Source organism: Cucurbita maxima, unplaced genomic scaffold, assembly GCF_002738345.1.
Source record: "Cucurbita maxima cultivar Rimu unplaced genomic scaffold, Cmax_1.0 Cma_Scf00035, whole genome shotgun sequence".
NCBI classification, from domain to species: Eukaryota; Viridiplantae; Streptophyta; class Magnoliopsida; order Cucurbitales; family Cucurbitaceae; genus Cucurbita; species Cucurbita maxima.
In genome coordinates, this window is record NW_019272051.1 from 1,907,150 (window position 1) to 1,923,381 (window position 16,232).

The window sequence follows — 16,232 nt, forward strand, 5'->3', positions numbered from 1 at the left end:
GCGAATGTATACTCTCATGAAAGTAGGTTAGTAAGCTACTAAACACTAGTATATGCATAAAAATAATTTTGCGCAGAAAATTGTTGCCTGAGACAACATGATTTTCATAATTTTTTTAAAATTTCCATCCATATCAACATGTTTATACGATTAAAATCTCTGAATCAACCTTACTTTAGTGGTTACATAATAAAAATTGCATCTTGATTTTAAATAAAATTTTCAATTAAACTATTACATAATGTTACTTTCACAAAAGTTTAAGTATCCAAATTGCTTTCTTAATCATGTTTTTAACTGAGTTGATAGTTAAGATGAGTATATATTTTAATTGAACCCTTACAAAAAAAAAAAAAAAATCGCGTCGAAGCATGTTGAGAATTATTAGGAGTGAGTCCCACATTGGCTAATTTAAGGAATAATCATGAATTTATAAATGAGAAATCCCATCTTTATTGGAATGAGTCCTATTGGAAAAGCCTAAAAAGGAGGATGAATACTATCTTCATTGGAATGAGACCTTTTGGGAAAGCCCAAAGTAAAGGCATGAGAGTTCATGCTCAAAGTGGACAATATCATACCACCATGGAGATTCGTTATTTCCACGGTCGAATCCATTTTGAATTTGATAAATGCATTGTTTGTGAAGTATGTGTTCGTGTATGTCCTATAAATCTCCCCTTTGTTAATTGGAAATTGGAAACGGATATTCGAAAGAGACGAGCTGCAAGGTCAACAAACAGCTTGGTTAGGGTTTTATGATATGTTTTTAATACAAAATGAAAAGAACACCGTAGAAATACACACATCGACGATCTTTTTATACTTTTTGCAAATTATTTATGCCTACACAAATAATATCTATGATTTTCATAATATTTTAATCAATTCAGTTAATATTTTGACCAACATTTAAAAAAAAAAATCATCAATAAACATCTCCTCGAGTGATTCAAAAATCCAGAAATAAGTGTGGAAGAAAAATGGAGCATTGTTCTAAAGATTCATTATCAACAGCTATACAGAGAACAATACAAGAGGCTGATGGAATATCAAATATCTCATCATTCAATAAACTTAAAATTAATTCATCACTAGAAAAGAAAAACTAATCAATATGCTTAACAGGATAATACCTGGCTTGCACATGCTTTCATTCTTCCAATCTGAAAATAGGACAGCAATTTTCAAGCATCAAGGTAGTTTCTTTTAGATTTCTTAGAAGCTTACCTCAACTTCTTGTTTTAGAGTGTTGTAAAGACTATCAACAACATTGAGCAAAAATCCATCTGAACCATGTTTTGCTAGCAAAGATAATGAAACCGGAAGGCCATTGTACAAGCCTAGAGGTATGCTAACCTGCAGATTACTTAGTCAGGAAAAGGAACATCAAAATGGTTGCTACAACTTTTGGGAGAGAGAGAGAGAGAGAGCGAACCTGACACAATCCAGAAACTCCAGCAATGGAAAGCAAGCTGAAAGCTTTCGCACGAAAGTCGTGTAGCTTTGAGACGTCTGTGTTTAGTTCTGGAGGGGGGCCTGGGACTGTAGGAATTACAAGGACCCCAAAATCCTGAAATGAAATGATCCAAAATAATAGCTCAACATTAGTTTAAAATTATGATTCACGAACTGCTTTTTTTCTAGAGTAAATCGTGTATCGTAAGATAAAAATAACCGAAAAAGCTCTTCATTAAACAAACTCCAATGTACCGCTATAACTCTAAAACAAATTTCGCCCCATAATTTGATATGATAGCTAGATGCCACTTTGTAGTCGTCCAAGTAAACTATATATAGAGAGAGTTAATCCAAGCCTAATGATCCAAGCCTAATGGTCGACCACGTTCAATGGTCAAAGGTAGTCTCTTTAGATTCAATTAAAACTCTTTTTTTGAGGCATTAAGGAACCAATTGGGGCAGGAGGTCAATTACCAAGATACCACCCTTGTCTCACTAGCAGAAGCAAATCGGGAACTAGAACGAAAGAAGGAGCTTTTAGACAAATCTGTTGCCGAACAAATGAAGGCAGAAACTAGAAAGGAATTTACTTCATTGAAAAAGAGAAAGAAGAAAGCAAGACAAGATCCATTCTCCTTTACCGTTATCAAAGAATAAGAAAAAAGAGGAACGAAAGACGAAACGAAAAATTAATTCAACTAAAAGGAAAGACTCAAAAAGAATTTGTTAAAATGTCATCACTAGCCCAAATAGAGTTAAGCTCAACCATTATTATTATTAATGTATGAATAATTATATTTATGATTTAGGACTTTAGAAATAAATTTAGGAAAATGATTTAGGGATTTTAGGAATAAATTTAGGAAAATGATTTAGGTATTTTAGGGAAAAGGTGGAGAAATCTTAGGAATAGATTGACAACCCTCTAGTATAAATACCCTTCCATCCTACTTCATCATCCCAAAAAATCCCAAGCAATACAAAGTAGTTTCTACAGAGTGTTTTGTAAATCCTTTCTCGATTGGTTTTAATAAAGAGTGCGAGTGTTTCGCATAGAGAGTTGTGTTCAACAGAATTCTCTTTCACTCCTTTACTAAATTGAATAAGGTAAGTAAAGCAGCTGGATGAGAAAAAACTTTCATGTCCCGATTCGATTCCTTGTCTCACTGATGGCTATATATAAATATATTCTATTCCAGATAAAGGAGAGGAGATTTGAATTTATAAATCAGAGGAGAAGGTATAAATGACTAACTACTTGAGTTATGCCCAAGTTGACCACGCTACTTGAGTTACACAGGTTTTAGCCTTTTGAGGAGCTCTCCCTCAAAACTAATTTCCAAAATTCTATCCTAACTCCCACTATTTATACCGGTCAACTAAAAGGAAAATGCATACATTTTAAGTTGCTTTGAAACTTGTAATCTGGGCGTGTGTGTGTGTGCGCGCGTGAGAGAGAGAGAGAGAGAGAGTACTTCAAGAAGAGAAGCAAGAGCTTCCCGCAGCTTGACTTTAATGGAACGACACAGATCAATATTCTCATCTGTCGTCCTCATGGCTTCTAATACTCGTTCTGATATTCCTGGACCCAAATGAGGATTGCAAGTCCTAACCCATTCTTCGTGATTGATTTTGAACTCATACCTACAAAGGAGAAGTAAAACGTGAGGAGATGAAGGTCAGTCGTTTATTCAGCACAAAAATATATCATAATCAATTAGCTCGATAGAATTAGAGTTACGATTCATGGACAGATCAGAACCTCTGAAGCAATTGCATCGATCTTGCAAGGGCTGCCAAGGATGGTATGCTATGTTCATGGCCTGCATTTCCTTCAATCATGAAATGCTTCAAACTTGGAACTTTGTCCTCAACATAATTCCCAAGGCTAACTTGTTTTATAAGATGGCCTGCAATTGAAGACTCATATAAGACAGCATCCAACTCGGTTGAAATATTGTATTAAGTGAACTCAAATTTTATGTTTATCATTTTTCTTCATTATTACTATTTATGATCCTATATACCATTTGCATGGCTTTGGCTCCGAATCTGACCTTTTGTTGAATGTGACAAAAAAAAGGCTACAGTTTGCAATGGCAGACATCTCAAAGTATGAAGTTAGACCCTCTAATAAATTCTCTCTTGCCGTCTAAATGAATGACAATCAAATCATAGCTCAACTTGTTAAAACATATATATACCTTCAACTAAATTCTCTCTTGCCGTCTAAATGAATGACAATTAAATCATAGCTCAACTTGTTAAAACATATATATACCTTCAACTAAAAGGTCGAAAATTCAAATTTTCACCTCACATTTTGTTAAGACTCAAAAGTATGAAACCTAAATGCAAGAAATCAAATTCAGATTCATTCACGAACTATTATCAAATATACATTCATCAAGACCACAAACTGTGAAGACAACTAATACCGAGTGTCGACTCACCACCAAATAATTTTGTTACTGCATTCACAAAAACTTGCGTCAATCGTTCACTAGGAATACATGAGAGCTTCATACAATCTTCTGCAATAAGCACCTGCGTAGGCTTGTGATGTTCAAATTCTGGCTGTTGAAGCAGGAGCTGGCCTACTCTTTTTAATACAATAGGGTCCCTGGCAAACCATCCTAAAATGAGAAGTTGGTGTCAAAGGATACACTTTGTTAATATGGCAGGATATATAGCGTTACATCATGAGTTCAAAATTGATGTCGAAGCCTTGTAGGAAGTAAAACATGTTCGGAAAGATAGCATTTCGTTGAGATATGGGCTCTATTCTATCTATAAGCAACCAATGCCTATGATATCAATAAGTACTGTACCACTCTTGAAAGCAAAGTCACAAGTAACAAAACCATCGCAACAGTGTCGTTATTACAAAAGAAGATGAAGACAAAGTAACAATGAGATACTACTCATTACCTACTGTATCAAAGCTCTGTGCCATGGGAATTACTCCAGAGGTAGAGACTGCGCCATGTGAAGGCCGAAATCCAAAGATTCCACAATAGGATGCAGGCACTCTTACACTACCTCCAGTATCAGTTCCTACAGAACTAAATATAACCTTTACAACATATTCCAGGGAGAATTCTTTAAACCACAATTGATTCAAGGTCAAAGAACTAAGAACTTGCCTAAGGAGAAATCCACAAGCTTTGCACCTACAGCAACGGCAGAGCCACTGGAAGATCCTCCAGGTATCCGATCTGATGCATGTGGGTTTTGGGGGGTGCCATAGTGAATGTTTTCCCCATTTATACTGCAAAAATATGATTATCACTAATGAAAATATTCAAAAGCCTACATCGTCACAAACAATCATTTGGTGAAAGATTTCAACTCGAAATTATAAACCTGTCGAAAGATAATTGGTTCAGTTCACATGTTGACCAATGACAATGCAGAGTTATCTGCTTGCAATAGAATGATAAGAATGGAGTAGGCATAGTTTTAAGACAAGTACAGAATGGTGTGCAGTGCAAAGTGGTAATTTTTCTGCTGTTTCCCAATTTCCAAAGCTTAAGCCTTGTTTGTTTGTTATCAATTGTAAGAAACGAAAGCTAAAAGGAAAAGAAAGAGTAAAAGCTAGATTTTCTTGGGACCTGTAGGCCATTTCATCCATGATAGTCTTGCCAATGCAGGTGGCTCCTCCTTTTAGGATCGACGACACGGCAGGGGCTGTCTGATTAGCAGGTGGATGTGTCCTTAGCCATTCAGGATTTCCAAAACCAGTTACATATCCATCCACATCAAATCTGTTTGGTTCAAAGTCCAATGAGAAGTTTGTCATCAATGCTTCGGTTTCATGAAAAAAAACTAACACTTTTATATAAAGGACCATGCATTAAAACAACAAAGAATTATTTTATTGAACTAAGCTTCATCTTACACACACTAATGACCAGTTAAAATAGAAAACCAACTGTTGATGGCTTGTAAGAATGGAGATATCAATATCTACAAATATATTGGCAATAAGATTTGGGTATATGTTGGTAAATTAGCGACAAACGTTACGATAATCTTATGTTATATAACAATTTAATCTTCATTTTACTACTCGTAATACTCTTTCTACACTAAAAGAAGAATTCAAATAGAACTTCACAACTGAAAATTATTTTACCTCTGTATTTAAATGGGCGAGTCAAATTTAGCCTTTGAAGTATTAATTTCATCAAATTCAACCCTAAAATTAGTGAAGTGGTAAAATCGATACTCTCTATAACTTTAACAATTAAAACATCTCTACTTTCTCTAGGAGGTTGTATGTTCGAACCTTAGAGTTGAACTCCTAAGATATAAGATGAGTTACTTTTAATATTTTTTTGGTTAAATCTCTTCTTGTTTTTAATGCATTGATTGATTCATTGACAACTTCGTAACTGATCTCACTACTAATTAATAAATCAACTCACTAGTACAAACGGAATTTTCCCCAAAGAACGATCAATTCATTTCATGAATATATGTTGGTCGAATAAATAATATCGGATGGAATCATCAATTCCACCAAGCATTGAAACTGAAAGCGTTTCATACTATCCATCATACTTTAGAGAGATTACAGAACTCATAACCTGTTATCAAGCCAAATAAAAAGTAGAAAATAATCAAAAAAAAAATTCTCACATATCTTTAACAGCAAAAGTGAGGCCAGCCAAGGGAAGTTGATCGGACGGGGAGCTCGGTTGCAGGAGGAATTTCTCCATGAAAGCTCCATGATCCTGCACAGCCATTACAACTCCGGAGATTCTCCCCCTTTCTTCTTCGAATCTAACCGGAATCAGAGTCCGCCACAACCACCTTAATAGTGGCTGGAAATTGCAGAGCGGAGGTTAAACTAGCGAAGCGAGAGAAGAAGAAGATGATGAAGGATCAGCAAATGATACAACGGAATCGGTAATGGCTTATCCACTCATAAAAAAAAATTCTATTTATTTAATTTCCAAATTTAAAATTTTCGTTGAATAAAGCTTTTATAATTTTCAAAATATTTATCAATTAATTGTTTGCTCCACCACCAAATCCACCCCTCTTTGGGGCCGGCCGGCATCTTTACTGGTACACCGCCTCGTGTCTACCTCGTTCAGGCAATAGCGAGAAGGCTGGTGTGGGACCACCACCAAATTCACCCCTCTTTGGGGCCAAGCATCCTTACTGGCACACTAACTCGTGACCCTTCTTTGGGGCCAGCATCTTTACTGGCACACTGCCTCGTGACCCTTCTTTGGGGTCAGCATCTTTACTGGCACACTGCCTCGTGTCTACCTCCTTCGGGGAACAACGAGAAGGCTGGTGTGGGACCACCACCAAATTCACCCCTCTTTGGGGCCAAGCATCCTTACTGGCACACTGACTCGTGACCCTTCTTTGGGGCCAGCATCTTTACTGGTACACCGCCTCGTGTCTACCTCCTTCAGGCAACAACGAGAAGGCTGGTGTGGGACCACCACCAAATTCACCCCTCTTTGGGGCCAAGCATCCTTACTGGCACACTGACTCGTGACCCTTCTTTGGGGTCAGCATCTTTACTGGCACACTGACTCGTGTCTACCTCCTTCGGGGAACAACGAGAAGGCTGGTGTGGGACCACTACCAAATCCACCCCTCTTTGGGGCCAGCATCCTTACTGGCACACTGTCTCGTGACCCTTTTTTGGGGCCAGCATCTTTACTGGCACACTGTCTCGTGACCCTTCTTTGGGGTCAGCATCTTTACTGGAACACTACCTCGTGTCTACCTCCTTCGGGGAACAACGAGAAGGCTGGTGTGGGACCACCACCAAATCCACCCCTCTTTGGGGCCAGCATCCTTACTGGCACACTACCTCGTGTCTACCCCCCTTCGGGGAATAGCGAAAAGGTTGGCTACCCCCCTTCGGGAAACAGCGAGAAGGCTGGCACATCGTCCAGTGTCTGGCTCAAATACCATTTGTAACGATCCAGATCCACCACTAGCAAATATTGTCCTCTTTGGACTTCTCTTTCGAGCTTCCCCTCAAGGCTTTAAAACACGTCTGCTATGGGAAAGTTTCCACACCCTTATAAAAGGTGTTTTGTTCTCCTCCTCAACCAATGTGGGACATCACATATTATGTGTTAGAATTCTCCCACATGTTACTTCTTCACATAAGTGAGTGTTCAGACTGTTCGATGTGAGCAATTATCCATATGTTGATGGTTTGAACGTTTACTAGCTATAGAATGCATGATTAGGAAATTTTAATGAATTGATTTATGAACATGAATGCACGATAGGTGTAAATGACTGAAATGCCCTAAAAAGAGATAGTACTCTACGCTTATATAAAGATGAACAAAGTTAAGAATAGGGTGTTAGAGTACATTTTCACGATCAACATGGTGAAGACAATTCTAGTAGATTGAGCACTCATGGTTCACCCTAGTGCTACCAAACCTAGACTAGCCCACGAGCTAGTTCAAAAAATCTCATAATGTTGGCATTTATGTCCTAAAGCTTCATGGTTAATTATTTAATTTTTAATAATAATTTTGATTATTTTATTTACAATTTAATGTTATCAATGGTATGAAAAATTCAAGGCTATTTAATGTAATGTTGAACAGTATGTCGTTGACATTATAAGAGAATTATGTTCAAGTAATAACCTAAAGAGTCTATAGTATATGGATAAGGTTGAGTGTCTTGTCTTGGTAACACTATTAATGTGATTCACTTTGGTTGTTATAGATGATTTGATCCAAATCATTCACGTGGAGACATGTGAGTAGGGTATCACATACCATGAATTTGTATAAAACTGAACCATGAAATATTTAATCTTTATTTATAAATTCGTTAACTAAGAAGATTAATATTTCACAAAATGTTTATATGTAACTCGAATTTAATCTAGAATGAGTTATGAACTCCTTCGTGTGTTGGATTATCCTTTGATTTGCATGGTGAGAAAACTTTTCTAGTTGATTCAATATGCCTACCATTTTGAGAACTTGATAGAGAACTAAGAACATAATTTACGAGAACATTCACTCATTCCCCTGTATGGTAAGTAGATTAGTTTCTTTAAGTGCTAATTTCAAGACTTGAACAATGGGATCCCATCATCTCACTAGTCTGAGAGGGACTTGATTTATGATTGGATCATAAAAAAATTGTTCATTATATAGAATGAATGATAGTGAAAGATGTAATTACAAAGGTAAAAAAGACTTTTGACCCAATTGTAATTATGAACATCTTGTAAATGATTGACTTACTTGTGATGATTATATCAAGTGACACAGATGTAGTTATGAACTTACCCGTAGGTGAAAGATGTAGTTAAAAGGGTAAAAAAGACTTTTGACCCTCGTAAATGATTGACTTACTTGTAATGATTATATCAATTGATGCAGATGTAATTATGAACCTACTCGTAAATGAATGATACTTAGGGTGAAAGATGTAGTTACAAGGGTAAAAAAGACTTTTGACCCAGATGTAATTATGAACCACTCATAAATAATGGACTTACTTGTGATGATTATATCAATTTACACCACTTACTCCATTTTGAATTTCCAGCCATGGGATATGATGAAGTTTGAGTTGACACAACTTCATTTTGAATATCTAGCCATTGGTTGTGGTGAGGATTGCTTAAGAGAAAACCCATTTTTGGTATGCACTTCACTATAGCATATCAAAATTTTTTATTAGTGACATTTTCATAAATATTTCAAACTTCAGGGGTATTTTTGGTAATTTTTCATTTCAGAACATTTTGTTGATTTTGGGCACGCACTTCATTTAGAACGATGTTCTCTACTTGCCTGAACTTTTGAATCACTAAAATCAGTCAAGAATCCGAGTAGCGAGTACTTAGGTGTTGGAATACGTCTACAAATTGTCCATTCTACTTCAGAAAATTATTTTAAACAAATTTTGTGAAGGAGTTCGAGAAATTGAAAATTCATTTTTAATTAAGGTAAAAAATCAGTAAGAATTTACTTTGAATGCGTTTATCTTTTTCTATAATGGATGAAATTAATTGTTTGAAATTCGCATGGAGGTGTATTTATTGGAGATCGAATCCGTGTTTTCTAACTCAAAAACTCAAAATCATAATTACAAGTTAAATTTTAATTTTATAGTTCCACAAAATCAACTCGAAATGTTATATTCAATTCTAGAAAACTAACTCAACTCAAAATGCTATATAACCCAATCTTCCTATAATTCAGTTTGAGTCGGTTCAGGTTGTCGAGTTCAATGTACGCCCCAAGATTGGTGGGGGAGGAAAACAAAACACCATTTATAAGGGTGTGGAAACCTTTCCCTAGCATACACGTTTTAAAGCCTTGAGGGGAAGCCCGAAAGGGAAAGCCCAAAGAAGACAATATTTGCTAGCGGTGGATATGGGTCATTACAAATGGTATCAGAGCCAGACATCGGACGATATGACAACCTTCTCGCTGTTCCCCAAAGGGGGTAGACATGAGGCAGTGTACCAGTAAGGATGCTAGGCCCCGAAGGGGGTGGATTTGGTGGTGGTCCCACATCGATTGGAGAAAGGAACAAGTGTCAGCAAGGACGCTGGGCCCTGAAGGGGAGTGGATTGTGATGTCCCACATTGGTTGGGGAGGAGAACTCGCTGGGCCCCAGAGAGGAGTGGATTGTGATGTCCCACATTAGTTGGGGAGGAGAACTTGCTGGGCTCTAGAGAGGAGTGGATTGTGATGTCCCACATTGGTTGGGAGGAGAACAAAACCTTCCTCTACCAGATAGCTTTTAAAGCCTTGAGGGGAATCCCAAAAGAGAAAACCCAAAGAGGACAATATCTGCTAGCGGTGGATCGAAGAAGCCCGAAAAGGAAAGCCTAAAGAGAACAATATCTACTAACGGTGGATCGGGGAAGCCCAAAAGAGAAAGCCCAAAGAGGACAATATATGCTAGCGGTGAATCGGGGAAGCCCGAAAGGGAAAGCCCAATGTAATGATCAAATATTTCATTCCACAATCTAACTCGCTAGAAAAAGAAAACTTCGATTCATAATCATACAAAGAATACATGAAAGGATGAAAAATCAAATCTCTCAAATTATTCAGTGGATACCTGGCCTTGCAGACGTTCTCATTCTTAGTAGCTTGCCTCAACTTCTTGTTTTAGAGTGCTGTAAAGAGTGTCAACAACATTGAGCAAAAACCCATCTGAACCATGTTTTGCTAGCAAAGATATAGACACAGGAAGGCCGTTGTACAATCCTAGAGGTATGGTAGCCTGCACATTAGTTGGTGGCAAGAAATACATCAATATGGTTGCTTTAACTTTCAAGAGAGGGAGAGAAAGAGTGAGAGAGAACCTGGCAGATTCCTGAGACCGAAGCAATGGAGAGCAAACTGAAAGCCTTTGCACGAAAGTCGTGTAGCTCCGAGATGTCGGTGTTTAGTTTCGGAGGGGGCCCTGGGACTGTAGGAATTACAAGAACTCCAAAATCCTGATACATAACGGCAACTCTCTTAGGATGGTATGATATTGTTTACTTTGAGTAGTACTTACCTTTGGTTTTTCCAAAAAGCCTCGTATCGATGGAGATGTATTCATTACTTATAAACTCATGATCATTCCCTTAATTAGCTAACGTGGGACTCCCCCAACAAATCTCAACAATCCTCCCCTCAAACAAAGTACACCATAAAGAGCCTCCCCGGAGATGTATGGAGCCTTTGAATAACCTCCCATTAATTGAGCTTCGACTCCTCTGGAACCCTCAAACAAAGAAAACCCTTTGTTAGACATTTGAGTCACTTTTGACCACACCTTCGAGACTCTATTCTCAACAATAATCCCCTCGAACAAAATACACCATAGAGCCTCCCCGGAGATCTATGGATCCTTTGAACAACCTCCCATTAATTGAGGTTCGACTCATCCTCTGAAAACCCTCAAACAAAGAAAACCCTTTGTTAGACATTTGAGTCACTTTTGACTACACCTTCACTTCGATACTCGAGTCACTTTTGACTACACATTCAAAACTCTCAACTTCTTTGTTCGAAATTTGAGAATTCTATTGACATGACTAAGTTAAGGGCATGATTCTGACACCATATTAGAAATCACGACCTCCACGATGGTATGATATTGTTCACTTTGTACATAAGCTCTAGTGGTTTTGCTTTTGGTTTCCCCAAAAGGCCTCATACCAATGGAGATGTATTCCTTACTTATAAACCCATGATCGACCCCTGAATTAACATACGGGACTCCTCTCCTAACAATCTTGAACAAACTAAACCAAAATTCTGCTTACCCCAACTCCCTCTCCTGACCAAAAAAGAAAAAGTCCGACAAAATTACAGATAGCTACCATTAAAATTCCTGATTAAAATCAATTCAATTTGTCTCGTAGAACACGTTTTGTCATTGGGAGTTTTTTCTACACAAAAAGCAACAGAAGTTAACAGTAGAAATCAAAATGCAAATATTTTTAAGTTGGAATTATTTCAGTTTAAAATTTTAGTAAATTGTGAGAGAGAGAGAGAGAGATAATACTTCAAGAAGAGCAGCAAGAGCAACACGCAGTTCAATTTGAACGGAGTGACTTAGATCAGTATTTTCATCCGTTGCCACCCTGATGTATTCTGATATTCGTTCTGATTTTCCTGGGCCCAAATGAGAACTATAGGACCTAACCCATTCTCCGTGATTGATTTTGAACTCATGCCTACAAGCATAAAAAGAGGGTGAAGATCATTACTTAATTCAACACAATTACACATCACAATCAATTATCTCGACAGAATTTGAGTAGCAGTTCATCCAAAGATCAATACCTCTGAAGCAATACCTTAGACCTTACAAGAGCAGCCAAGGATGGAATGCTATGCTTATAGCCATCGTTTTCTTCAATCATGAAATGCTTCAAACTTGGAACTTTATCCTCAACATAACTCCCGATGCTAATCTGTTTTATAAGATGGTCTGCAGTTGAAGGCTTAAGTTAGTAATTGTACATAACAATTGAAAATTTATATTCGAAAGCAGAGATGAATTCAAGTATTCCCAAGGCCAATTTATTTTATAAGATGGCCTGTAGTTGAAAGCTTAAATAAGTAATCATCCATCCCAATTGAAAATTTATATCTAGAAGCACAGATGAACTCCAAATTATGTTAATATTTTTTCTTGAGGTGGTTGACTGCTCAATGGAGGCAACAATCTGTATGATCTTGGAGACAGCTTGGAAGAACTTCTTGATGACGGAGATCGCCTCCACCTTGTCTCTTAACGAGTGGATACCGTTGACGATCATCGTCAACTTCATGGTAAAGTCGTTCACCGACTCACCGTCTTTCATGCGGATAGCCTTGAAATCACCCATCAAAATCTACACTTTTGTTTCATTGACCCATTCTACACCCATATGCATTGTTTGTGGTGTTTCTCATGCTGCCTTTGTCGAGTCTTTCTCTACCAACAGAAGGACATCCTCTGGGACTGCTTAGTAGATGGCAACAAGAGTCATCCTGTCCCTATGCTCCCTCGATATTGTCACCATGTTTGATGGCGACCCACACGCCATGTGCTAACAAATTAACATGCATGTTTATCGATCACGCTACATAGTCTTTGTGAGTGACGGGTATGTGAGCGTTACACTCCTCTCCTTCCCGTTTTGTATCGTCGTCACATCTCCCCCAATGACTTTATGCGATGACGGGATTTGTTTCGGCATCCTAGGTCTGATACTAGATGATGGTTTTGACACTCGATCAAAGCACATCGAACCAAATAACCAAAATAAAAAGAAGCAAAAAAAAAAATAACAAGATAACTCAGGGAAGAGTAAATTTTTGTTGTGAATAGAACGAAGGCTATTTAAAGGGAAGAAGCACTAACAATTCTTCTAGTAAAAATGCTCCACACCTAATAACCTCTCTTAGAAATGCTCCACTACCAGTGATTTCTCTAAAAATGTTCCATGACTAATATTTCTAGAAATGTTCCACTACTAATAACTTCTCCTTCAAATGCTCCATGATTAATAATTTCACCTATAAATACTCTACTATTAATAAATCGTGCAAAGAATAAATCATGTACAAGTCAAGCTTATTGACTCACAGACACTCATTTTTTAATAAATCTAACCCTACTATATTTGGCTACAAAGATAACTCGTAGATAAATAACTAACAAAGGGTTTTGTTAATTCAATAAAGAAGTATTTTCTTAGCCGCTAGCAAACCTTTGGCTCTAAATCGATCTTTTGTTGAATGTGCCAAAAAGGCTATAGTCCAAATATTTCAAATGAGTTCTCTCTGGAGCAATGAGAAGAAAATCAAGTCCTGATTCATTCACTAACCAATATCAAATATCCATTCCTCAAGACAGCAACCTGTGCAACAACTGATACTCATTGCACGATTATAGTGCAATTTTATGAAGCCTTTGGCTTGAGAGAAACAATAGAGAATGCTAATGGGTTTATGAGTTCTTGGGGAGGAGAATTAGCCCCTTGTTAGGTTTAATGTCTCTCTTTGGGCTTGGTGTTCAAAAACTTTCATAATTACACTTTAGGCCTTATTAAGCTTGATTGGAGTCCCTTTTTATTTTAGCTTGGCTCCTCACTTTCTGAACTATTATTTTGTATGGGTTTGATTTGATACCTATTAAGACGATCAGTACCTAATCAATCAAATTTCATCAAATCGGGCTAAATTATGGAAATCTGTAGTTCTAAGCTTACTATTCTTTTTTTTTTTTTTCACACAATCCTCAAAATTGAAGAGAAATTCAAATAAGATTCTGACTTCTGTTTTCAAAGTTCGGATAGAAACCCCAGCCCCTTTAGCTTATTATAAAATCAAAAACTCAAAAACGAGGGTTCCACACCTTAGCTCGGCTAAATTGGTTTTATGATCTCTTTCTTCGATATCCAAAAGGATGTGGAAAGAGCAGGGTCGATCCCACATCTCATAGAGAGGAGGAATACCAAGGATGATAAGGGATAACTAACTCTATAGCTCACAGGAATGGAGTCATTCCACATTACTCCCGTTTTTTCATAGCTTGATTTAAGAGAAAATTGGGAGTCAGGCTGAAATGGTTATATGACTTCAAAATGCTTTTTGAAACGTATGTTGATTGAACTAATAGGTGCTGCACACGATTCTTTCGCCAAGCGCTCTCTCAAACGTTTCCACTCCTGCCCCTGCAAGCAAAGAGGTTTCATTCAGAAGGGAGCTTGAAGACATTTTAGTTTGATTTGCTTTCTTAAGCAGATCCGTTGACCCGAGTACTTGCCTAAGCCCTTTGCATCTGTTTCCAGCTTGATATGGACCCGGGCTTGAGATTGTCATACCACTCATAGGCAGGACCAAGGAAAGGGGAAATTGTCTCAATGACAAAGACCCATTTTGTGGTAGTGTCCCGACAAGCGGTAATGAAATGAGATCAGTGTCTTTTAGGGCAACCTCTCCCATCAAAGATAGAAAAAAGTGGGATTTGGTACCCTGGTGGATAAGGAACAGTTTCATGATATGGTCAGGAAATAGAGGTTCAGGGGAAGGAGATTATCATCCCGCCGCTTTACCTTGTGAAAGAAAGAGTGAAAGAAGAATTTGAGGATTTCTTCTTATTCCCATGTATTTTTTTCATTCATCCTCAATGAAAGCATGGTACTAATAATAATAATAATAATAAATAAATAAATAAATAAAAACTTACTGAGTGTCAGACTTACCACCAAATAACTTCTTCACTGAATTAACAAAAGCTTGTGTCAATCGCTCACTAGGAATGCTTGAGAGCTTGAAACAATCTTCTGCAATCAGCACCTGTGTAGGCTTGTAATGTTCAACCTCTGGCTCTTGCAGCAGCAGCCGACCTACTCTTTTGAATACGGCAGAATCGATGGCAAACCAACCTAAAATGAGAAGATGGTGTCAAAGAAATGTACCTTTTTAACATGGCAGGAACATGGTTAATGTTGAAGGAAAGAGATAACATGTTCCAATAGATAATATTTGTTGAGCTATGGGCTCTATTCTATTTATAAGCAACCAATGGCTCTGCTACCAATCAACATCATATCGATCATCTATATGCAAAATCATGAGAAACATAGCCATCATCATAACAACGATGTCATGATTATAATGAAAATGATGTTAGAAACCACGACTCTCCACTATGGTATTATATTGTCCACTTTGATCGTAAACTCTCATGGTTTTGCTTTTGGTTTCTCCAAAAGGGCTCTCATACCAATGGAGATGTATTCCTTACTTATAAACCCTAATCAACTCTTTAACTAACCAATGTCCTCTCCCAACAATCCTCCTCTCGAACAAAGTACACCATAGAGTCTGTAACGACCCTAAATTTTCACTTATCTAGAGTCGCCACTAACATTTCATGCTCATCTCCAATGCAGAATATAACTCTAAGAATGCTCATCTTTATTAGCAGAAAAATTTAAAATTTCAGAATACATTAAAACATTAGAAAACACTGGACTTACGTGTTTCAAACATCATGCTGGAGTTCAAAATAAGATAAAACAGACTAGGAATTTTAAATATGCAACTATCCTATGCACGCACCACAGATCATGATGCTGTCGTTATCCGTTCATGGGCTTCTGTTTTTTTTTTTTCTTTTTCTCAGATCATTTTGCAGTTGTGTAGGAGGTGTTAGGGGGAGATATTTGGGGAAGGTGGAGAGAGAGTCCATCCTTTACTTTTTTTTTTTTTTTTTATTTATTATTATTTCTTTTTTTTTTTTTT

The 16,232-nt window shown here is 37.3% G+C and overlaps 1 protein-coding gene and 1 long non-coding RNA gene across 5 annotated transcripts in view; both read right to left on the minus strand.

Moving 5' to 3' along the window:
• Window positions 1-967: 967 nt before the first annotated feature.
• Window positions 968-16,232, minus strand: part of LOC111467873 (amidase 1) — an 18,113-nt gene continuing 2,848 nt past the window's right edge. The window contains exons 1-9 of one of the 4 annotated variants that reach the window (XM_023112957.1): window positions 6,106-6,377; window positions 5,076-5,228; window positions 4,608-4,732; window positions 4,393-4,518; window positions 3,915-4,097; window positions 3,224-3,371; window positions 2,937-3,105; window positions 1,439-1,573; window positions 968-1,359 (exon numbers count right to left, since the gene is read on the minus strand). In XM_023112957.1, coding sequence (XP_022968725.1) covers window positions 1,219-1,359; window positions 1,439-1,573; window positions 2,937-3,105; window positions 3,224-3,371; window positions 3,915-4,097; window positions 4,393-4,518; window positions 4,608-4,732; window positions 5,076-5,228; window positions 6,106-6,212 — 1,287 coding nt within the window. In that variant the 5' untranslated portion in view covers window positions 6,213-6,377 and the 3' untranslated portion in view covers window positions 968-1,218. Of the gene's footprint in view, window positions 1,360-1,438; window positions 1,574-2,936; window positions 3,106-3,223; window positions 3,372-3,914; window positions 4,098-4,392; window positions 4,519-4,607; window positions 4,733-5,075; window positions 5,229-6,105; window positions 6,378-10,435; window positions 10,720-10,801; window positions 10,937-11,994; window positions 12,167-12,275; window positions 12,430-15,187; window positions 15,371-16,232 lie in introns of those variants that run through there. The other 3 variants (XM_023112958.1, XM_023112956.1, XM_023112955.1) reach the window with 3 other exon arrangements.
• On the minus strand, window positions 6,922-7,402 carry LOC111467965. The gene is made up of 3 exons (XR_002714663.1): window positions 7,348-7,402; window positions 7,206-7,216; window positions 6,922-6,975 (listed from the first exon to the last, which is right to left on the minus strand). It is a non-coding gene; the product is annotated as an uncharacterized LOC111467965 (long non-coding RNA).